The following is a 25385-nucleotide window of genomic DNA, read 5'->3' as shown; positions in this document are numbered from 1 at the left end:
TTCACATTTTCATGGCGGTTGGGATTTTTTTCTTAATTTCACACCAATAGGCCTAGTGAAGATTGATTTAATGTGAGCATTACCTCATAAAGATAACTCTTCTCTTTAGGTCTTCCTTTCAAAGTCCATCTCTGAAATTATAAAATGTTAAATGCAAAAAAAGTAAACACCAAAAGTCGCATTTGTTGTTAAGTTACACGATTTCATTTTAACCCAAATACTGTTTCATATTATACTGCATTATGCTCTTTATAATTCGCATGGATTACAAAATACAAATAATATGTATACGTTATATACGAAAATGAGCAACCCGTCCAACAAAATCCCATTATAAATACAATATTATCCAAACTAAATATATATGATAATTCCATGTTAAGGAACTTGATTACAAATGATACAGTGTGCACTTGAGCCAAATGTTTATACATGGATCATAATTAACTACCATGAGTTTTTATTATCCACATACTGAAAGGATAAATCAAACATATTGGTCTACCTTTTGCTTACCGACACCCTTGATCTGCTCCGTAATGAAGTCCTGGTCCTTGCGGGTGAGACCATTGCGCTTGAACTCCTCCTTTAACTGGTTCTCGCTCACTAAATACTTAAACATCTCCACAGAGGCCTCCTCGTGCTTAACAAGTACACATCATCATATGAGCCGAAATCATTTATTAAATTAATGCTAATTTTTATCACATGAATGAATTGTCAGAGCCGTGGTAAGCCATTTAACGATGAAACGCGTGCCAACATTAACGGCTGACGAATAGCGAGTCATCAATATTTTGAAATGAAATGTGGGCTTAGGAGCAGTTTCAAACATATTTTAGTTTATAAAGACAACACATCTGGAAAACGTTTACAATAGTGATCCATTTTAATAAACAGTGTTTTAAATAGCGATGTTCAATAACAAGAAGGTTTCCAAGTTTAAAATGAATTTTCCAACCTTCCATGTTGAACCAGGACGTACTGCAGGTATGAACTTGTTATCGAACACATGAGAAAAAGGTCCGTGTCCTGCAAAGAAACATGCATTGAACACAAGGTCAAATGTATTGAACCATGAAGTGGATTATAATGGATATGCTCGGTGAATTTTTTCGCTGATTTCACTGCAGTTTACAGACAGGTTCCATTACAAATTAACATCCATTCTTGTACTTCAGTAATGTACGGCTGAATTGGTATTTGAACAATGATTTTTGAATTTCCCCGATAGCCACAAAAAGGTTAGAAAAAAGCATAAACATGTAATTGCCCTTACAAGACGTATTTTATTTCATACATGTTGGTCATTTGGCTGTAAAACGTTCACCTGAGATCCGAAGGAACAAAGCTGTTCGGAATAGGTAGTTCATTATAATAAAAGAACTGATCTAACAATTTCCAAAAACCAAGTAAAATTCAGTGCAAATTACTGACCATGCTTTCCTTTGCTTCTAGGCTGTCGTAAGACATCCTTGTTTCAATGTAAAATTATCGTGTTTTCTGTATCTACCAACCTGATGTGTTTTATATTATTTGTATTTTGTAATTATATTTTTGTCTGCAATGAATTTAATTATTTTGAAATATTGTATTTATGTTTGGAAGATTGTGATATGTGTTAATTGTTCTATTTTGTGTTTTAGGTTTCTTTATTCTGTTATATGTGTTTCCATATATACAAGAATTCCGATATAATTTCGGACATGAATACCGAACCTAACTATTTATTTGAAACCCTTCCCTAGTACACAGGGATAAATCTTCACACAGTTTCATGAAGATTGGACGCCATAATGTTACTTCGAGAGTGTTAACAACGTTGCACTATAGCCATATAAGTAAAACTGTCCCTGACCTGGCGGCCATGTTTTGACATATTGTGACGATTTACAAACTCAGCTCTGATATCATTTGAACAATTGTCTTATGAAGTTTCATGAACATTGGACTAAAATGTGACGTCTGGAGTATGAACTATAATCGTATTAGGAAAACTGGCAGCCCTGGCGGTCATGTTGTTTTCTACGAATCGTAACCATTTTTAAGCGCAGCTGATATTTCATTTACATGTTCTTATACAGTTTTATGAAGATAAGACTACAAGTATGACCTCTAAAATGTTAACAATTCTTTACAATATTTATAAAAGGATTTTTTTTCACCCCCTTGCGGCAATAATTAACAAAAACTGAACCGTTTTCAAACTAAGCCATTAGGGCAAATGTTGTTACAATGGTTCATAAAGATTGGACGTAAAATGTTACTTCACTAGCGTTAACAATGTTTTACTATAGCTATATCAGGAAGAATGCCCCGCCCCTAGCAAACATGTATCTAAACGAAACGGGATTTTCAAACTCATCTGATATATCATTAGAACATATTTTCGGAAGAAGCTTAATGAACATTGAATTAAAATATTACTTCTATATTTTTTAGCTTGTTCCTTGATTTAGAACTCGGCAAAAATATAATTGGAACTAATCCTCTGACGAATTTCATGAAGATCAAACAAGATGTGGTCTCTAGAAAAATAACAAGGTAAAAGGCGACCACAAATTAACATTGAGAACGCTGTGCCCAGGTGAGCTAAACAATCTATCAGTATTACTGATTCTGCCAAGGACTTAAAAAGCAGACCCTGTGTAAAAGTTTAACAAATATGTGTGCCCGTATTTACTGACAAACGGACATACAAAATAAAGCTGTACAGTAAGAATTTAACATTTAAAACCGATATAGAAACGTATGTATTGTCCATATCTGGTTGTTGAAGCTTTTAACGTGACTATCTTTGCGAAAAATAAAACAGATAGTTATATCAATAAGTACACATGCATATCTTGATGCGTGGTTTTACAATAATTTCTTAGGTTTCACAATAATTTCCTAGGTTTTACAATAATTTCCTAGGTTTTACTTCAAGACATTATCTGCTTTGCATCATTTATGATTAAAAAAATAAATACATAAACGATAGCGTCAAACGTTTACTTCAATCAGATTGATGGTGTGACCAGCAGAGTATTTATACGAAAAAAAATATGCCGAAACAGACTTTATCAGAGATGAATTATTTCGACATCATAACATTTGACTTGAACCTTCAACATTGTAAACTAATGGCCATTTACTCCATACCATTTCATACCATGACATTGCGTATTTATTTCCATTACAGCAACTACTTAAATGAATCGAGCTTAATTATGTAGGTGGTATGATGTGAAACTTTTTAACTGGCATGCGTATTGCTCTCATGCATGCTGTGTCCTTGTTCGTTTTAATCAATGTATTAGCATAGTAATATCGTTAGTATGGAAAACTGAAATATTACAAATAAACGTGTTAATTCTCGAGGAATAACATATGTATTGCAATAATTAAAATACCGTGGTCTTTCATAATGTATTTGAGAAATGTGTTGTAATAGGCAGAGTTTCTTATGGAAAATTGTGTACGATATTCCTAAACATGGATGAAAAAACATTATATAATTTAGTCCAAATCTAGAAATTGAATGCAATCTGACAGTTAAGTAAGAATTAATTTTCATATGTGTATTATCAAAACAGGCTTAAATGTAACAGACCTTTCAAATCAATATCTGCTTTCATATTTAATACAGCGTTCATAACAACAATCATATTGATTATGATTATATGTTGGCTTTTACTGGGTAAACTAACCATAACCAAATCATTCTCAGTCTGGATTTCAAAGCATCACAGTAAAAAATGCCAGAACTTATAGCCATAATTGCTTCGGTGTCTACCTTTGTAACCGGGGCACAACTTAATATTTTCTAGACCTTGGAGAAAAAACACACAATCTAATAACTAGCGGATCATATGAAGTCAAGCAACGCTTCAGAATAATGGCGATTTCTCTGAAGAATTGATCAGAAAATTGTTGTAATTTTAATGGTCGATTTTCTGACGTAAAATATTGCAAACTTATACAAATGGTCAATCATTTTACATTTAAAGAACATTCTGCGTTTGAGAAAAAAAAGAGGACCATAAGTTAAAAAAAATGGCAGTGCTTTTCAAAACATGAATATTCACATTCGTATTTTGACCTCGGCTGTTAGGTCATTAGAACAAATATCCGGACAAAGGTTCATGAAGATTGGATGAAAATCGACTTCAAGTGTGTTAGCATTTTTTTAAATTTGACCCAGTGTCCTAGCTTTTGAGCTAACATTACCCACTTTAAAAAGTTGCCGAGATTTAATTGGGTTAATTTTGGACAAGGAATGTGGCAAATAGAGTTTAACAAGGTTTCAACAAAGCCATATACGGAAAACTGTCCCGTTCCATGGTGGCCAGGTTTTTCAAACTCGGCATTTTTTTTAAATAAAACAAATATTGGGAATAGGTTTCAAGAAGATTAGACTAACTATATGACTCTTAGAGTGTCAACAAGGTTGCAATGTAGCCATGTTTGGAAAACTTCCTCGCTTTCTGAAGGCCATGTTTTTCGACGAAATGCGATAAATTTTAAACCGCCTGAGCTAACGGTAAAACGCCTGTTCTGACCAAGTGACCCGAAGAAAAGACTAAAAATCGCACCATCGCCATATAAACCAAACTGCCCCTCCCCCTGGGTTCAATGTTGCGAACAAACCGGAGCCATTTTTGAAATCGGACGAGATACTATTAAAACACATGTTTTGACAAAGTTTCTTGAAGATTTGACAAAAAAGTGAATTCTTGAGTGTTTATAAGTATTAGTATTACTTAATTTCGATCAAGGCCGAGCTATCACTGGGAGAAATGTTTTGCGCAAGTTTCATGAAGATTGGAAAAAAAACCTCTAGATTATTAAAAAGGAAAATGTTCACGACGTCCGATTGACGACGCGTGACGGAAGAAAAGGGATAACAATAGTCCTTGGGTGAGCTATTAACTAATCAACTCATGATTATTTCTAAGTACCTATTTTAAATTTTCTTGGGATTTGAGTTTTCCATTTTATTAGCAAAAAAATTTGGTTCATTTGGGAAAAATTCGGAAATAACACGTTCAGAAAAATGAAAGTTTCCAAAATATGGACCTATTATGATAAATCCGGCTAATATACAATCTGTTACACGTGTTAACGATTTCCATGATCAACATACAGAAGTCAAGATTAATTTTGGTGTGAAATTTTTGCTTTGTGTGAATGTAGGTTATATACTATGCAGACATATTAAGAAAAATATATATTTCTAGGTGAGCAAGTAAACTCAGTAATATTTCCTTCAAAATGGTGCAAAGCAGATCACTGCTGGAGGAAATCGATAGAAAATTGCGAAGCAGGATTTCGCTTCAATTGAAATCCCTCAATCACATTAATAGATATTAACAGAACTCTTACCAAACGGCCCTTGCATGCGTACTAAAGAAAACTCATAGGCCCTCTGTAAAAGGATGTAAAGACATTTGTAAACTCTTAGCGTCTATTCCTGTTAATATATACCTGCATCATATTAACAATAGCAAACATTCTGATCAAACATTCTGTGATACTTACCTAGATCATGACACAAGCCAGCAATCTGAACACACAAGACGTCTTTTTTGGTGATTTTGAGTTCAGGCTGATTTTCTTTTATCCTACTGACCAAACGACCTGCAAGGTGGCATACTCTGAAATGTGATGTAAAACAGTAATTTGTTGCTTTCTTTTAAACATCTTCTAAATGTAATAATCTTTATTGACATGTATTTATTCATGAATGGAAAAACGCGATTTGATTTGTTTATTTTGTTACTTATGAATTAAGAACTTATATCACAATGAAACAGAAGATTATATTTTTATTTCAGAAATTTTATGCAGTCTTGTTACTGTTGCATTTTATATCAACACGCGTTTAATACTTATAAATTTGAGTTAATGATAATTTTTAAGTAAGAGATTTGTAAATCAAAGAATTATGTTAAGGTATGAATTGCTTTTTAATGGATACAAACAAAATTTAAAAGAAAATGACAAATCTGTAAAAAACATTTTCAATTTACCACTGAAAAGCTACCGCGTGCAGCTGAAATGAGCAAAGTCAGTCAAGCTTTACATATGCTAAGAACCTGCTAAGTTAGTAATTTTCATTTGTCAAATGTTTCTTATTAATGTTTTTAAACATTGTTTACTCATTTGTTATTTAGTATGTGCTATTAACAATGATGTATTGAATGTTTTAATGTCTGTAAAGGTTAAAGATATCTTCAATATCAATATAATCATTACTGCGAAAATGCACTGAGAGCACTGCATAGTTATTCAAATTGGATTATTTGCATTCAAAGTATGGAGTAAATTCAGTAAACAACTAGAGTCTCAAGATCACACATGATAATATAGCAACATTTGCAACTGTAAGCTACGGCTGTCTGTGAAGTTATATCACAAAATACATTATTTTATTATGTATTATATTAAGTATAAGATTGTGTTGGTGAATAAGTAAATCATACTACAGTGACTATCACGATACGCACAAAGCTTTTAACACTGTAGACTGAATACTGTTTTGTTCGAGTTTTTGACGATGCAGCTTCAGCGAAGCAGCTCGTCTAAGTTATCATACCATGAAACGATTCTTCACAAAGGCGACCTATGTAAAAGACCGAGCCAGCCCGATTGAGTTAAATAAATGTTCTCAATCGGCATACCTCGCTGATTATCATTGATAAAGGTAAAGGCAGCTTGGTCCCCTTCCTTTTTCAAATTTATCGAGAGGTTCGGGGCAGGAACGAGACACGAAACTGCCAGGTGGCACTTCAAACGCTGTGACGCTAGGAAAACCCAAAAGGTAGTTATTTTTAGATTTGATCGAGAATGTAACCCGCCTCCCAGTTTTGCTGAATGGGTCGCGTTCACCACGGGTACTACTTCCCCGTATCTCTATTTTTGTTTCGTACACATCATTTTTCGTACCCAATATTTTTCGTACCCAATTTTTTCGTACCCAAATTTTTTTTCGTACCCAAATGTTTTTTCGTACCGAATTTCTTTTCGTACCCAAATTTTATTCGTACCCAAACTTTTTTTCGTACCCAAATTTTCGTACCCACATACACAATTGTGGTGATGTAGATAAACTTAAATGGATGCTTTCATATCCATCCGCTTCAAAAGAATCGTCACACCAGTACTGTCAGTACTTTGATTATCAAAATGGGTTTGTAGGTGATTTTTAAATACACTGCAAAACTGGATTACACTTAAAAACGAAAACAAGAGCAACACACGGTTCTCGTTTATAATGTATATGGTTCATAAATTAGAATGTGAAAGACATATTTGGTAAAAGCAAAATATCATTGTTAGTCCTATATTTCCACATGTTGCTTGATAAAGGTCTCATTGTGAGTACTCTGTGTATGTGAAGAACTGTCCGCTGCAGTTTTAACATGTACAGTGAACACAGCATTGTTTGCCACAAAGTAATGCGTCAGAGAAGGAAGAATATGAATCTCTTTTAAAAAGAAAAAATCAGTGCATCCAAATATTGCATACATTAGTAAAACCAAATTTAAGACAGCAAATAAATTACACAAAACCCATAAAAACGCATGAAAACTTTAGTACCTTAAATTAACATTCTAGCATCTGTGAATTATATATTTCTAAAGAACAAGAAAACCATGGTTGAACAAATGGCATAAAATATGAACAATACAGTAAAAGTTCTATGTAGGTTTTTATTGAGTTTCAAAATGTGGCTATTTGGGCTATTGTATTGAATGTTTAACAATTAAATCAAACGATATTTTGTGCGAATTTATACTTAAAAAAATCCATCACATTGTTAATCAATGCAACTAAATTATCTTAACACTTCGCCATTTGATGTAAACAACTTACATTTGTATTGCATTGTATTGTCTTTTTCAATACAAGTGTCTGTGAAGTATTCATCTTGGTCTCGGAGATTTTTACATTATGAGATTTGACTGTACTGTACTAACGTTTTCAACCCTTATTTTGTAATTTTTGCTTCAAAATAACATTAAATGTTTTCTAGATATGATCATACTCAATATATTGCGTGGAGTTCAGACTTGGAACCCATAACTAGATGCTTAGAGAGTGGGTAAATATCTTGTATACATTCTCACCCAATAGAGTGCTCAAATCGATTGTGCGATGCTCCAGGGTAGACGAAATAGGACACTCCAAGCTGCTTGATGAAGCGCAGTCTCTGGAACTGCGGGGTGTCGATTATCTTCACGCACAATGGATGTAACTCTATGTGACCATGGATGGGGTCATTGAAAACCTGCAACCACCTTTCAATTTACTAATTGCATATGCATATTGTATCAACATAGATGCTCATATGTTCCATAAATATATAATAAAAACATCGTTTATGCACAGGTCGAAAACAAAATTGATGAAACAAAGCATTTTTCCTGGGATGTCGACCAATACAGGAATTCATATCCAGATATTCGTACGTTATATCCGAATACTATCTGAGTATCCATATAGAGAAGAATTAAATTAATCTCGAAACAGACCGAATGTGTATATAAACAAAAAGTGTTTGCATTCTTAAAAACAATATGAGTCCGTTTAGTTTTTTAACATAAATATCTGGATGTTTATTTATTATATTAAACCAAATCACGTTTCCGAGTACTTGGCCATCCCAATATTCGCTGACATCACTACATTGTTTTAGAAGATTGGGATTAGATTTTGATGGAAATACGAATAAATTACCCCCCCCCCCCACCGACTTCAGCCTTGTGTTTACTGCAGACTTTATGGACAGGTCCTTCTACGTCTTCACGACTGCTTGTATGGTTGGACCAGCCCCTGTTAGCTTTCTAGCGACAATTTAAATTTGGAGCCAAAATAAGTCAATGCATTATTTTGAGCCACATAGATCAGTGCGTCATGGCCACTGTAACATAAATATTCACTTACAGACACGTTCAAAGACAAACCACGCCAATGAAACATTTAAAATAGAAAAATGGAGCCTTCAAGACAAAAGGCTTCTCACTATATATAACAGACAACCTGACAAGAGCGTAAACCTGACATTTGAACGTAACTAGGTTTACAGAAAAAATGGCGATCTCCTTTTAAGCGAGTATATATATATGTCTTGTTCTGTGAAAACTGGGCTTAATGCTTGTGCGTAAAGTGTCGTCCCAGATTAGCCTGTGCAGTCCGCACAGGCTAATCAGGGACGACACTTTCCGTCTAAACTTGATTTTCGGTAAGGAGGGACTTCCTTGAAACTAAAAATACCATTAAAGCGGAAAGTGTCGTCCCTGATTAGCCTGTGCGGACTGCACAGGCTAATCTGGGACGACACTTTACGCACATGAATTAAGCCCAGTTTTCTCAGAACAAGACACATATTTTCGCAATTTTAAACCACCACTTGCAAGAGAATTGTTACACAGCATAAGCTATCTTAGAGATAGTCTTTTTATGGTTAGATAAATTAAGTTAACGCTGATCAGAACACGTTTACTCGTATTTATTGCAGAACCAAATATGTGTCCATATACACGTATTGATTTTTTATTCAACAGCATTTTAGCTTTTAAAATAATTGATAATGATCGTTTATACGCGCTTTAAATTGAATAAGTACAATGTCAATGTACGTTACATTTTTATGCCCCCGGATCGATAGATCGGGAGTATATTGTTTTTGGCCTGTCTGTCTGTCATTCTGTCATTCTGTCCCAAAATTTCAAGGTTACAGTAAAGTTTTGCAATAACTTTTGACATATTGAAAATAGCAACTTGATATTTGGCATGCATGTGTATCTCATGGAGCTTCATTTTTTGAGTGGTTTAAGGTCAAGGTCATGGTCATCCTTCAAGGTCAAAGGTCAAAAACTTAAAACTTTAATATACCTTGGTAGCCAGCTGTTTGCGTGGAGCCTTTCCACCGGTGGATTTACGAGCTGTCGGCTTTGTTCTTGCCATCGTTGCTGCTGTAAGACAGTATGTTCGACAACTGAAAAAAACGGGCTAATATAACGATACAAGCGAGTTCGATTCCCACTCGGGGAGCGTTTCATTAACTCCTCTATAGACATCAAATAATGGTTCTTTCTAAGAAACGAACTCGAAAATGTCCATAACTGCCGATACTTATCGAAAAAGCGGTTGGCAGTGAATAATTTTTTTATTATTTTATATTATTACAAAAATTGAATTTTAAAATACTGCGTTTTAATGCGACCTTTATACAACGTCGCAGCAACGTTGGCAAAAAACGTCGGGAAATGTTTCATATAGACCATTGGTACAACCAAACTGCAACGTTCGAATGCAACCTACCCAACGTTGCAGCAACGTTGGATGCCCACTGGGTATTACTTTGGTTTTGGTCAGGAACTCTTTATATAATTGCTTTAAAAACACACACATGTTTCAGTAAAATAAATTCCTATTAATTCGACCGCCCACTTATTTTGGAAATTATGACACATATTTGATCAATCTTGAGTTATTTCTTTGTATTTAAGAAAATATATCACATTGTTTAATTTTGGTAAACAAAATGTTAAAATGTCTCTATAACGCTCGAAATCAACGAAAATTTCGTTAAGTATTTCGTTAAATAAAGTTAACACCTTAACAATCAGTGTTTCTTATAGCTATAGCCAAAATTTGAACGCTAGATGTGGTATGATAACATAGTTTTTTGTAGATATAAAATGCTCGTTTTTATTTATTTGTGGCCACAATTAATTCCCGCGAATATATCTATTCATACGACACACGAACACCATTTAAGTGTTCATGTGCCGTATGAATAGATATGCAAAACAATAATAAAAACGAGCATTTTGTATCTACAAACATCTCTTTTACCAGACCACATCTGGCGTTGAAATTTCGGTAATTGCCATAAGGAACACTGATTTTTAATTGGTTAAGTTTATTTTACGAACAAATGTACGAAATTTTCGTTTATTTTGAGTAGTAATGTTACTTTAATATATGGCTTGGAAAAAAAAACTTTGTTCAAGATTGAGCTAAATTTGCTACACATGTCAAATAAAATGCCAATAATTGTCAAAGTATAAACTTTAAATCAGAAAGTTTGTCTTAATTAGTCTAAAACAATATTAATTCATTGATTTATTAAAATAAATATTAAAAACATAATATGTTTTATAGAAAAATGAAGACATAACAGATTGATTTTAAGATATTAACTAATCACTAAAAACTTTAAACTTTAAACTTAAAAAAAATCATTGGTTCATGCTATCAGAAGACATCCCTTTAACCAACTTCGACATCATGGTTGGCAAAAATTTAATATTGACCTTTTGTAAAAAAATACTTATGTTAAAAAATAAGTATGTTTGTATTTGACAACTTGAGTAGTATCTTATAACAGAACAATGTGTGTTATGTGCTCAATGTGAAAATTTGTATGCGTATATGCATATATGATCATGCTTTCCTTGTATTATGAACAATTCTGTAATGAGTAAGTGAACTGTATATTCTAAGTACATGCACTGTACATGCACTTATCAGTAGCAATACAAATCCGTATAGATGAACATAACAAGTCAAAACTGTCTAGTATATCTTCAAATATATCAACATACACATTACGCATTTTTTTCCACTATTTACCCACCATTTTTACTTCTTTTATACATCACAATCATGGATCATATTAACATAACATAATATAAAATAATATTCCTAAGTCTCTTTGCTGATTATAAATGGAGCTTGTATGATAATTATGTCTAAACTGCTATTCAGGTACAAATTGAAACATCCTAGATAGAAAATAACTAGTTTTTTGTACCGATCATTCGTGTATTTATTATTTCTGTTTTTCATTAAACGTAATATAATTCATTAAACAAGGGACAAAACTTTCACAAAACAAGGTTTTCAATATAAAAAAAAGTCTGATAAAGGGAGACAATTCAAAATTTGCATTGTTACTGATTGTTTCTAGTTACACCCTTGTGTCAAATTCAATTCTTTTAGTCGTGGCGACCTTGACATTGGAGATATCAAAGTAATTATTTCGCAGGAACACCGTCCAATGATTGTTAACAAATGTTCTGTGTAATTTTAAAATCTCACAATAAATGACATAGTTTGGGCCCGGTCAAGATCATTTATGGCCATTTTTGACCTTTGAACTCAAAGTGTGACCTTGACGTTGTAGATATCGACGTAATTCTTTCACATGACACACCGTCCAATGATGGTGAACAAATGTACCAAATTATTTTAAAATATCACAATGAACGACATAATTATGGCCCGGACAAGCTTCTTTCGCACGACCGGCCGCCCGCTGCCCGCTTGCCCGCCGACATTCACCAATCTTATAACCAGTTTTTTCCTTCGGAAAACGTGGTTGAAAACGTATTTGTTTTAAAAACATAATATATTATAAATTACTTAAATTGAAAGGTTTACCAAAACTTTGGAAACTATATGCTGTTTATGCCACTTGTGAAAACCCAGTATTTTACAGGTTTCTGGGCGGACATCCTGGATTTAGACTCCATGAAACAAAAAATTTCGTGGGAACAAACATAATATATAACTTATCACAATGTATAACATCAACAGCATATTTAAATAAAAGCTTCCAATAATGCCCCGTGAGCCCCTGATACTACTTGTTCTCAATGTGAGAGATGTTAATGCCTTTCGTTGTTAAATGATCTTTTTTTCTCTTTATTTTCACTAGTGTCAGTAGGAGAATAGTATTTTATGCTTAAAAACAATGTGCATGCACTTATGAGTATCAAAACAGATCCGCATACATAAACAAAACACGTTTAAAGGGCTAGTACGTCTCGAAAAATATATCAACATGCACATTTAGATATTTTTTCCTCATTTTGGTCAATTAACTCACCCACTTATATCGTCTTATATATCACAAATATGGATCGTATTCACATTAAATATAATATTATTATATTCCTAAGTATCATAGTTTTGTAGGAATGTAGCTAGGGTGATAAATATATTTAAACTGCTTTTCTGGTACAAATTAAAGCATGTCATATGCAAAAACATGTTTTGTGTACCCATTTTTCATGTATTCATTTTTTGTTTTGTTTCATTAAATGTTTATATTTCACCAAATAAGTATTTGTTTAATAAGAAGAATATGCTATCAATCGCTTTAATTGGGCATTGTCATTTGTGAAAACACGGTACTTTCTAGGTTTCTGTGCGGCAATCTTGGCGGCCATCTTAGATTTTGACTCGTGGACACACTAATGTTCGTGGGAACAAACAATTTATTTGACCCCAGACAATGTAGAACATGATCAGAATAAAAAAATTTTCCAATCATGCACCCTAAACTCCCGTTCCTACTAGACTATACGGACGTCATATAAATTTGAACAATTCATATGGAAAATCGGAGCATTTGCCACTGAATAAGGCACGAGCATCTAAATATAAACAACACACACGCGCAATGTTTTTGTGTTCTACATGCCTATATGAGAAACTAAGTTGGCTAAAGGATTGACATATCCGGAATAAAGTTCTATTAAAGACACAGTTTTTAGTTGCATAATTTAGTATGCGCTTAATCCCAAAATGTGTATCAATATGTGCAACTGCTTGTGTATAAAGAAATGTTCTAAAAAGTATGCATTGAATAAAAAAAAGCACTCTTGGTGATTTCTTATTGCTTATCCTTTATCTCGTTATTTCTATAGAAACAGTACAAAGATCAAAAGTCATACAATTTCAATTAAGGTGTAAATTTCATGACAAGATCTATTCAAATGGCATACCTGTTGTAATATAGTATTTTGTGTCTTCGCTACAATACACTACCATGATGGATGTGCATATTTTTCCGATCAATTTTCGAGTATGAATTTCCCATGGCAGTATGAATATCGTATCGTTAAAAACGTCTTGTCAGTGCAGCAAAACAATACTGATTGTTGACATTTATATCATTATGATAAAGCTATTTGTTTCCTTCTTATTTGATCAACGGATAACATTGTTAACAGATTACAAACCATGCGATACTTGACATCTTTACCGATGTAATCAAGACCTATTCAAACAAAGGCCAGATTATCGAAAGGCACATCATGCTTTGTATTTTTAAGTATTCATATCACCTGCGGAATGAACACATTCTTTTGAATGCTGGTATTCGAAGCTTAAGCCACAACGATCTACATAAGTACTACTTCGCTCGATATGTTTGACATTTTAAGTTATAACTCTAGTTCTTACCTATGGAATAACGTGTGGGGCCTCGTCAATGAAAAATCACTTGAAAAGCTCAGGTACAATATGCGCAAGCAAATAATAGGGGGTTATCGATCAATTTAATGAAATAGCCAACGAAAAATTATTATGAAAAAAAGAACAAATGATTATTTGACTATATGTAACTATTTTATTGAGTATTTTATTGAATATCAGACATATTACTTATCGAAAGATCTCTTGGATAAGTAGGAAGTTTTTATGTTTGTTTTTTGTTTTGTTAAATGATTTATTTGGTATATCACCTGCTAGGCAAAGATTCACCGAAAGGTTGATGAAGAACTGGAATGAGATACATAAAATCCTAGCAGGCAAATCATTTCGCTTGATTTGAATTATCAACCATACCTGAATATAACATTTGTCTAGACGTGTCAATTGATCGAGCGTTTCAAATAAACGTGTATCGTCACATAGATTACAAATTGAGGGCGTCCTATTGGGCAGACAAACAAATCCTGTTCGAACACAGAAAAATTTTATAAACGTAGCAGTGATATATTTGTTAATTTATTTCGGAAAAAGTTAGCAAACACTCGATCGTCTTACATGCAAATACAAAATGTGCACACCTTCAGTAAGATAACTACTAATTCAGTTCTTTTTTAAACGGTTAAACATCAACTGTTTTGTTTTCTGGTTGGTTCAAATTACATGTTCTTATGATCAATTAAGCTGTGTATTTACTGAACATTTCTAATCACTAAGTGTCTTCAGGCAAACGTTTTAAAGGGTCTGTCAACCGCGATTGACGAAAAAAGAAGTTTTTAAATACTGATTTTTTTTTACCAGTATTAGTTTTTATTGATTGAAATATCACGACTGGTATATAACATTACTTGAAAAAAGGTTGATATTTTCAGTATATTCGGTAATAAAATTTCGCGCTGTGAAATCGAAAGTACATCGCGAAAATAGGTGACATAACGATATACACACTATAAATAACGCTAGTACATTGATCATTTTATATATAAAATATATACAATTCCTTACGCGTGCACTATTTGCATTCCTGGGTTTACTACGTGACGATGTTGATGTTGTTGTTCCGAGTTTATTTTCAGGTCCATACGCGCCCCTTCACGGAGTCATTTTGGCTGGACCTGCCCCTGTGACCTTTCAAGGAAAAAAAATGAGCCAAAGTAGGTCAAATTTACTCCGGCTGCCTGGGTATTCGCCAAAGATATAATTTTGATCCAAAAATAGACAAGTGCACGGTGGCCAATGAGACCTTTATGTGCACTGGTAGTAGACAATTTCAAGACAAATTCATGTCTGAACGCAGCTCTGCCAAGGCCACTCTCGTCGTCACCGGCCGTCGTCTTCATCCCCGAGACGGTTTCCCAAGTGCATTGAGCGTACTGAGAACTGCCGCCCCGAGGTCCGTTTATAAGGCCAACCCCTCGATGTTCTGGGGTCCCTCCGCACAATATCCAGGTTGCCCCAGGTACGCACAGTCCCAGGTCCGCCCCGTATATCCTCCACACTGGTGATCCCGCTGTCCCACTGTTCCCGTCCCTCTTCAGACGGGACTACTGGCAGGTCCGGATCAGCGAATTTTCGACGATAAACAGCGGGTGACAAGTCCGCTGCATCTTGGAGAAGACAGCGAAACCAGCAGTGTAGAAGACGTCCGGCTCGAGCGTGGCGGACTCAGCTGGATTAGCAGAGCCACCCGCAGAAGTTCCCCTCTATAAGGAAATATGTACAGACCTGTGAGAGAATCTTCTGCGGGCGACTCTCGCCTCGGTCGTGACGCGCACGCTCCAGCTGCTGACCGAGTGACGACGATGATCAATCTACTTGCATTATTTATAGTTAACTTGTAGTTACCTGTTAGATATATCCAGTAAAATGTATTACCAAATATACTGAAAATATGAAAACTGAACAACTTTTTTCAAGTAATGTAATATACAAGTCGTGATATTTTAATCAGTATCAACTAATCATTGTAAAAAAATACGGTAATTTAGAACGTTTCTTTTTTCGTCAATCGCGGTTGACAGTCCCTTTTAACCGAAGTTTCGAGGGTAGATAATATACACATGTGAATTTATAATAACCACGCGTGCATTATGCGCATTATTTATTGAAAGAACTGCGAGAAATAAAGCGTTACACTATTCGTCTCTTTTTACAGTATTATTCTCGCTTAACACTCCCTCGCACACACTTATTGGATTATAAAATCAAACCATAAGTAAACTAGAAATGGCGATGCAGAGGCCGGCGCGTATCCCCACGCCGCATGTTTGACCCTGACCCAGGGGCGCCCCAGGGTTGGTAATGGGGCCATGCATAAATGAGATTAACCATATTGTCATAAGAGAAGTTCAGTATCACTTTGAAGCGAATCAGTGTAGAAATGAAGAAATTATAATAAAAGGCAATTTTGGGTGGGTGTGGTCTATGTGGGCGGGGCGCCCCAGAGTTAGTAATGGGGCCATGTATAGTTGAGATTTACCGTATTGTCATAAGAGAGGTTCAGTATCAATTTGAAGTTAAACGATGTAGAAATGAAGAAATTATAGTAAAAGGCAATTTTTGGTTGGTGTAGTCTATGTTTGCGGGGCGCACCAGGGTTGGTAATGGGGCCATGCATATTTGAGATTGACCGTATTGCCATAAGAGAAGTTCAGTATCAATTAGAAGTAAATCGGTGTAGAAATGAATAAATTATACATAAATTATAGTAAAAGGAAATTTTGGGTGGGCGTGGTCTATGTGGGCGGGTGCCCCAGGATTGGTAATGGGCCATGTATAGTTGAGATTGACCGTATTGTCATAAGAGATGTTCAATATCAATTTGAAGTAAATCGGTGTAGAAATGATAGCTAGGAGAATTATCATAAAAATCTTGCAAATCTGTAAGCAAGCATGAAATTTTGCATTAACACTCAGTTTGATATTTACTTTTGATAGTAAGCCACCCAAAAATTCAAAATGGCGGCCATTTTCAATATGGCCGCCATTTCCGATTCAATCTTTACAGCCATGTTGGGTATATCTTAAGCAACTGTGCGTAAAAATTGTGCAAATCTTCAATTTAGCATGACATTTGGTATAAACACTAAGTTTGATACACACTTTTGATAAAATCCTTTAGTTAGTCAAAAATTCAGGATGGCGTCCAGTTACAAGATGGTCACCATTTCTGGTCTCAATTTATGTGAACAAGTTGGGCAGCTTACATAATTATAGAAAATAATCTAGAAAATCAGTAAGGAAACATGCAATTTGGTATGCAAACTCAGTTTGATGTGCGTTTTTAATAAAACCTTTGAGCCACCAGAAGATAGAAGATGGCGTCGATTTGTTTTCAAGATGGCAGCCATTTCCGGTCTCAATTTTATATGTCCAAGTTGGATTTATCTTAAACTAGTAGTATTTTGGTAGTTTAGAAATAAGTATTAGTATATGAGACAATAAACGCTATATAATTAAAGTACCGAATGCTTACATTTGTGTGCATATATTTCCGTACAACACCACATAGGACACATTGTTTTACTAATAAACACACACGAACACATTTTTACAATCGGTTAGAGTACGCTAGCTTCTACATAATGTTTGTATGCAATACATTTTCAATGGTGTACTATTTTAATACTTAAGAAAGGTTTACGTAAGTTTACATTAAAAACATGAACCTTACCCGACAAACACACGAACGAACGATCGAAATTTCCTAAATTTCTTTGCTAATCAGATGATCATACGGAACACACCCGGTATTGTATGTGTCAGTATGGTCTAATGAAACATACAAATAATAGTTTCTGAATCGGTTTTCATATTATAAGTTTTACATACCCGTGTGTAACAGCAGTTAACATAGTGTCGAACAAAGTAATTATTAAAAGAAGTTGTTTAAGCTGTTACTGCAAAAGATTGTATGAGTCAAATAAAGTTTTTACTCAGCTTGAATAAACATATTATTGACTAATGGTAGGAAATTGAATGTGACCAAAACTCCTACAAAACAAACACACAAACCATACAAAATACTAATACACAGGTATAATTAAGCATAGCCGAGTAATATTCTTTTGATAAATAACTTTCTTTAACAACAATTTGGCATACCTACATTTACATAACCGTTTTGAAACGTCACTATGAAATGACGAATACGAAATTCTGCTAACCAATAGCGATTTTCAGCTTACATTATATTTTGAAATCAATTAATTGTATTTTTTGAAAATCCTTGTTAACCTTTTGCGTAGTTCGTGAAAAAATATGCTTGCTTTTTTTAATGTATAACTTAGTGAAAGCTTACGTAAGTTGAATAACTCGCATAGTGAACTAATTGAAAAGTATATGTCTCTTAGGAATGTTGTCATTCAAAAATGGAACATTAACCATGAAAACATCTAATTGATTGAGTCGGAAAACAATTCTTTGCTGTGGCAAATATGTATCCTGCTGAATAGTTAACATTTGAGATGTCACAGTATTAGTCAGTAATATTGCTACAGCCATACAGGTGCAGTTGGTTTTTTGAAATCCTTTTACGCACATCCTGCTCTTATTACATTTATCACTTCTAGATTACGGAATAAAAAACACAACAGGTAAAGTTATACATTGATACTGTTAATATATGGATGTTTGGTGACACGTAATGCAACATGATACACATAATTAAACGGATGCAACTCCTTGACTTGTTATTTAATTTCAGTCATGACGATGTTTCAAATGATTATGTACCTTAGCGCTCTTTCCCACTCTATCTGAGTCATTTCATCAATCTGTTAAGTCTCAATGGTTCAGTGTGGCATGATAGCTATATGTTATCTTATTTTATACGCTGGTATGGACAATTTTAGTGTTATGATAACCCTCTGAACAGAGCAGAAGAATGTTTTAATAGAAATTGCAGAAGGGGGCAATATCAAGGTGAAACATAATAGAGTATTACATGAAAGACCAAAGTCCCATGTTCATGGTCACAATACAGGTTGGGGAAAGCTCTTCCTTTTTTAAGTATTCCCTTGCAATGTGTATTCTTTATAGCAAATTTTAAGCAAGTTATTACATTATTTCCCCACAATCATTGTTCTGATGAATGGAAAGGGTATTTACATATACATAATATTATGTTTCATGTCATTGAATTTACATATTCTGAATATATTACACTAAGTATTGAATGTATGTGAAATACATAACCCAATTTAAGAGATTAAGCGTGCAAATAAAACAATATTCATATTGTCATAAATAGAAACAAGATGAAACTAAAGCTTCTCGAGCTGAAGACAACCTTCTTGTATCTTGTTGACGTAACTCTCATCGCTGAAAGCCTCTGCAGGCTAAAGGCAAAACCATATTGATTACATGTACGGGGTATGACTTACTGCATCTACACAGACAGAATTCTCTTTTTAAATCATATAAGTTATCAACTTTTCTCTGTTGAATATATTATACGAAAGAGGAAAACGATATGTCGAATGCGAATAATATGATGAGTTACTGTCGTTACGTTTACATGTAACAAACAATTCAGATGTGTTAATGGGCTTTTGTATATAAGCAATTGTAAAGGAGAATGATACATGTCATGGTTGCTTTATATCGAACGCAGGTGTTCTGTAGACAACAAGGCGCCTTGCGTGTAATTAAACATCATAACATCCTAGTTTTCAATTAAAAGGGAATATCCAGTTACCAAACCTCTGTTTAACAGTGTAAAGGATATGACGGTATTTGGTAGGTATTTGTCGACGCACTATTTCATGGCTATGATCACTTATAGTAATAGCGCTAGTCCATTTGTATGTAAGAAATAGTATTCAATTAAAAGCACGTGTTATACGATTTAACAGACACGTAATACGTAATACCAATAAGTCCATAATAAGCGCACCCCTGGGTGTAAAATAGTTTTCTTTTTAAATGCTATATATATTTATGTATTCAACATGTTTTAAAACAGTTGTTTATGCGTGTCATACATGTGTGTGTATTGTCTTCATATTACCGTTATGATAACTTTATTGTGATATATACCTACATATGTGGTTCACAATTATTGTGCAAATTGCCACAATTTCGATACAAATGTACAATATTTCACATCTAAATGTCAAAGAAGAATAAATTGTATCTTTTAAACATTATTAACATCAAAACAACCTAAATAATGTTTGTTTTCATTTGTCTCCGAGTGCGAATACCTTGATTTTCAAGAAAAATTGTATAAAAAATTATGCGGCCGCCATTTTGGAAACAAATGGCCACCATGTTGTTGTTTTTTTGGTGGCTAACGGGTTTTTTGGAAAGAGCACATATTAAGGTACATTCATGGAAAGTTCGTTGCTTGCTTACAAGTTTGCAAGATTTTGCTGATAAATGGACCTAAATCCCAAAGCTATGAAGAAGCTAATGTAAAAAAACATAAAAAATGAGTGAAAATCTCTGACCCGGACCCACCCCATAACTTCTGACCAAGGGGTCAGATCAAAATTCCAAATAGTGCAGGGTCTCACATATGCCCATAGCTACCATGTGTGTAAGTTTCAAGGTTCTAGTGCTTATAGTGTATGAGGAGATAGTGGCCAGGACGGACAAACGGAGATAACCACAATATCCCCACTTTTTCTCCGAAAAGCGTGGGGATAATAAAGACCAATGATTTATACATATACATTCTGTATTTGTTAATCATTGCAGCTAAAGAATGACGTGAGTTTAGAGTTAGGAACATTCGAGGCGATCACGTGATCATTGATCAATAGTTAAACGACCTATCATTACAGAATACATGCAAACCAAGATTAACATACGTATATCGACTCTTTTCTTTCGAAATACCCAAACATTAAGCTATTGTCACATAACATTATATTAATTCACACGGTATATGAAATAAAAAAAAAACAAGCGTTCTTCAAAAACGATTAAGATAGAAAAACAGTTACCTTTGATTGCACAGTTACAGAGCGTCTCTATGGTATACCTCCAGTCGATATAATGATTACCCAATAATAAAACAACAATCCATACCTGCACATGCGCTTATTGACTAGTATCATAGACATTGGCTAAAGGGGCATATTGATAGCTGTAAGTTTTTTTTAATTTTAGCTCAACTAAGCGAAGAAAATTGAAACTACTTCACTTGCACATAAGTTTATCACTCGAATATTGAGTTATGCCTTTAAACCTCAACGGAATGTTGATTGTGTATGTTCAGCAATGTAAGCTGTATTGACTTTAAGAAATTACGCGGGGTATTATTGGCATGACTCAACAGTTATAAATCAATACAAGGTGACTCATTTGAGTGGAAGTGTTTTAGCGTGCATCAGGAATGCGGGGAGGGTATAAACGAGGTCAGGATGTGCTTACTGAACGTTCAAGGACTTGTGGGTAAAACCTATAACAAATTTGACGATGAAGAAATGCAAAGACTGTTTAAGTCTCACAAAATTTTGCTATTTACGGAAACATGGCTAAATGATTTTTACAATTACGATGTTCCAAACTTTCACTCATTTATATTAAATAGAGACAAGCGAGTAGGATCAAAACGGAGCAGCGGCAGTGTTATTGTTTACATACATGATTCTTTAAAGAGGCATGTTGACTTTGTAAAAAATTCTGATGATTGCATTATATGGATAAAAATAAAGGGGAATTTGTTCAATCTAGAAAGAGATATTTTACTATGTCTTACACATAATGTCCCTCATGGGAGTAGCAGATTTTTACTAAGCGAAAATAATCTTTGAAATAATTACTGACGATATGATTAAATTTGAATCAATGTATGGAAAAGACTTACATTTAATTGTTACTGGAGATCTAAATGCAAGAGTAGGGGGGAAAGCCGATTATGTTGAAAATGAAAATTCTTTTGTATCAAATATCTTACCTGATGGATATGCTTTTGATGTCGAATTACCAAGAATAAGCCAGGATAAACGTGTTAATGAACATGGCACGAATTTATGAGATTTTTGTAAATCAACAGGATTGAGAATATTAAATGGGAGATGTGGTCTTGATAGCAATATTGGAAAATTCACATTTGTAAGTACTCAAGGGTGTAGTGTTGTTGATTATGTATTATGTAAACCGACTTTTTTTAAACATGTGAATACTTTTGAAGTACAAGACCCTAACATTGTTTCTGATCTTTGTGTAATAACTTTTAGCATAAATGCTGTTGATGATGATGAAAATGCCATTGTTGTTGATAATAATGAAAAATGTGTACCTTACAAATATAAATGGGATTCCAATAAGAAAGATGCATATTTGTATGCTCTCTCAGATGAAAACATTTCTAGGAAATTTGATGAACTTACAGAAACTATTGAATTATCTAATAGTAGTTGTGATTTGGATTGTAATCTCCAATCATTTTGTGATATTGTAGAAAGTGTTTGTAGTCCTTTTTTTAGAAAACAATTAAACATAAATAAAACTAAACAATTTAAAAATATCGAAAACAAATTATACTTTGATAAAGATTGTAACGATGCTTAATCAAAATATTATAAATGTCTTAATATATATAGGAATCACCCGAATATAGAAACAAGGCAGGAAATGGTACAGGCAAGGAATACTTATAAGAACACAATTAGAAAGAAAAAATGTGCTTTTGATGAAAATGAAACTCAAAAATTAGAAAAGTCAAAACTTTAAAATGCTAAAACGTACTGGAAACTATTGAAGGAACCGTTGTGCAAGATAAGTGTCCGATAAGTACTCAACATTTTTTTGAATATTTTAAATTTGTAAATGATCCCCAATCTGTGTTTTTTCAACCAGACGAAGATATTTTATACTTCAATGAAAGATATTTAAACGGAGAACTACAGGTGATGTTCGATGAACTGAATAGTCCCATAAGTGAAGAGGAAATTAATCGCTCTCACCATTTTTATTTTCAATGTACCTTAACAACATTGAAGAATATTTTATATCACATGACTTCAGAGGGCTAGATATAGGTACCTTAAAATTATTTTTGCTGTTATATGCAGATGATATCGTACTGCTATCAGAGACTGAAACTGGACTTCAAAACGGATTACACTTGTTAGAAGCTTACTGTGAAAAATGGAAGCTGTGTGTAAATACTGATAAGACTAAGATTATGATTTTTAGAAAAGGTACACTAAGATAAAAAGTTATTTTTACATATATGGAGAAAAAAATAGAAATTGTTCAACATTTTACTTATCTTGGGATTGTCTTTACAACGGGGGGCTCTTTTAATGGTACGTTTATTTCAATGACAGGCCAAGCTATGAAAGTTATTTTTTAAGTTAAAAAGTTGTTTTACAAGATTTCCCACAATGTCAATAAGTCACAAGTTAGATTTGTTCGACAAATTAATTGCACCAGTCTTAAGTTACGGATCAGAGGTTTGGGGGCTAAACAAAAATATCATACAAATAGAAAGAATACATTAAAAATTTTGCAAAGAACTACTCGGTGTAAGGTCTCAAACACAAAATAATTTCGGGGAACTGGGCAGAACCCCATTGAAAAATAAATTTTATATAAATGTTATAAAATACTGGTGTAAAATATTACAAATGGAACCAATTAAATATGCAAAAATAGTATATAATACCATGACAGAAAATGTAGAAAACAATAATGATACCAAGTCATGGGCATATAATGTTAAGATTTTATTACAATCTATTGGTTTTTCCCATGCGTGGATATATCAAGGTGTTGGGGACATAGATATGTTTCTTCTCGCGTTTAAAGAAAGAATCAGAGATGTATTTTTACAAAATTGGATTAATGAATTAAACGAGTCAACAAGATCTAGTTCATATACTATGTATTCTATTTTTAAGTTACATCCATATTTATACCAGGTTAATATAGACAGTTGTAGGATTGCATTATCAAGATTAAGAATGTCTGCACATACTTTAGAAATAGAAGCTGGTAGATGGAAAAAACCAATACCTACTCCACGCGAAAATAGAACATGTTGTAAATGTCATAAGTTAGAGGACGAATTCCATTTTTTATTGGAATGCCAACTTTACACTGAATTAAGAAAAACATACATTAACAAATATTACTATGTCAGACCAAACGTACCGAACTTTTTCAGTGCAATAATAGTAAAATAAATAGAAACCTTGCAAGTTTTGTTAAAAAAGCTTTCGAATTGAGAAATACATACTATACATATTATGAATAATTAAACAGTAGTAAAAATACATACCTCTCACACGCTCACCTAACACATATCATGCTTTTAACTAAAAAAATAAATAAAAATATATATACATGTATATATAATCATACTCACAACCATGCGAGCCTGTCAAACCTGTCAAACCTTTCAATGTGTAAAATGGCAATCCATCTTTTCTATGTTTTCTCAGCCTCTTATTACAACACCGATGAAATCACACACCACTATTTTTTAACCAAATTAGTAGAAAAACAATTTGTGTCAATAAACAGTAGTGGTACCTGAAATAGACAAAAATACACTGGTATTACAAATAGATACAACATAACACACAATTATGTTTAAAAGGTGTATTGCAAACATAAGAATCAAATAAACGTCATTAGTTAACATCATATTTTATTAACATGTAAGCCAGTATATGTATATTGCTCATTTTTATGTACGTGTACATGTATGTATCTAAGTTTATAACAGTTGTTCATCATATACCATGCTATTTTATTCTATGTTGTTACTAAAAATTACAAAATGTGCATAATTTGTAAGGTTTACTTATTTGTGAACGCAAATACAATGCATTTGTGTACCACATAACAAATAACAATCGATAAATGTGTGCTCTAAATTGTCTATATGTGTAACTTTTAAATCTTCAAAAATTGTTAGCATGATGAATTGGCCATCACATATCATGCCACTCAATTGTATCATTAGTATATTCTGATATAATTCATATAGTTCTATCATGTTTAGTAACCTAATTCCTTGAATTAGATTACCTGACTAACATGAGTCATGAGCAGACTTACACACTTATTAAATAAAAGTTGGTCAACTTTACACATGCGCATTTGGAAGTTTAACACCTACTATTTATAACCAATTCGCCGAACTGGGG

General features: G+C 33.5%; 1 protein-coding gene across 5 annotated transcripts in view; it reads right to left on the bottom strand.

Annotated features, from left to right (window-relative positions):
• LOC127844463 (deoxynucleoside triphosphate triphosphohydrolase SAMHD1-like) overlaps positions 1-25385 on the bottom strand; it is a 44020-nt gene that overhangs the window by 14740 nt on the left and 3895 nt on the right. Inside the window, exons 1-8 of one of the 5 annotated variants that reach the window (XM_052374705.1) lie at positions 21225-21305; positions 15280-15402; positions 9883-9985; positions 8115-8275; positions 5524-5639; positions 962-1032; positions 506-643; positions 84-131 (exon numbers count right to left, since the gene is read on the bottom strand). In XM_052374705.1, coding sequence (XP_052230665.1) covers positions 84-131; positions 506-643; positions 962-1032; positions 5524-5639; positions 8115-8275; positions 9883-9985; positions 15280-15356 — 714 coding nt within the window. In that variant the 5' untranslated portion in view covers positions 15357-15402; positions 21225-21305. Of the gene's footprint in view, positions 1-83; positions 132-505; positions 644-961; positions 1033-5523; positions 5640-8114; positions 8276-9882; positions 9986-15279; positions 15978-21224; positions 21348-24598; positions 24732-25385 lie in introns of those variants that run through there. The other 4 variants (XM_052374704.1, XM_052374708.1, XM_052374707.1 and 1 more) reach the window with 4 other exon arrangements.

This window comes from Dreissena polymorpha, chromosome 9 (assembly GCF_020536995.1).
Source record: "Dreissena polymorpha isolate Duluth1 chromosome 9, UMN_Dpol_1.0, whole genome shotgun sequence".
In the NCBI taxonomy this organism is placed as follows: domain Eukaryota; kingdom Metazoa; phylum Mollusca; class Bivalvia; order Myida; family Dreissenidae; genus Dreissena; species Dreissena polymorpha.
This window is presented reverse-complemented; position numbering and strand designations above follow the sequence as displayed.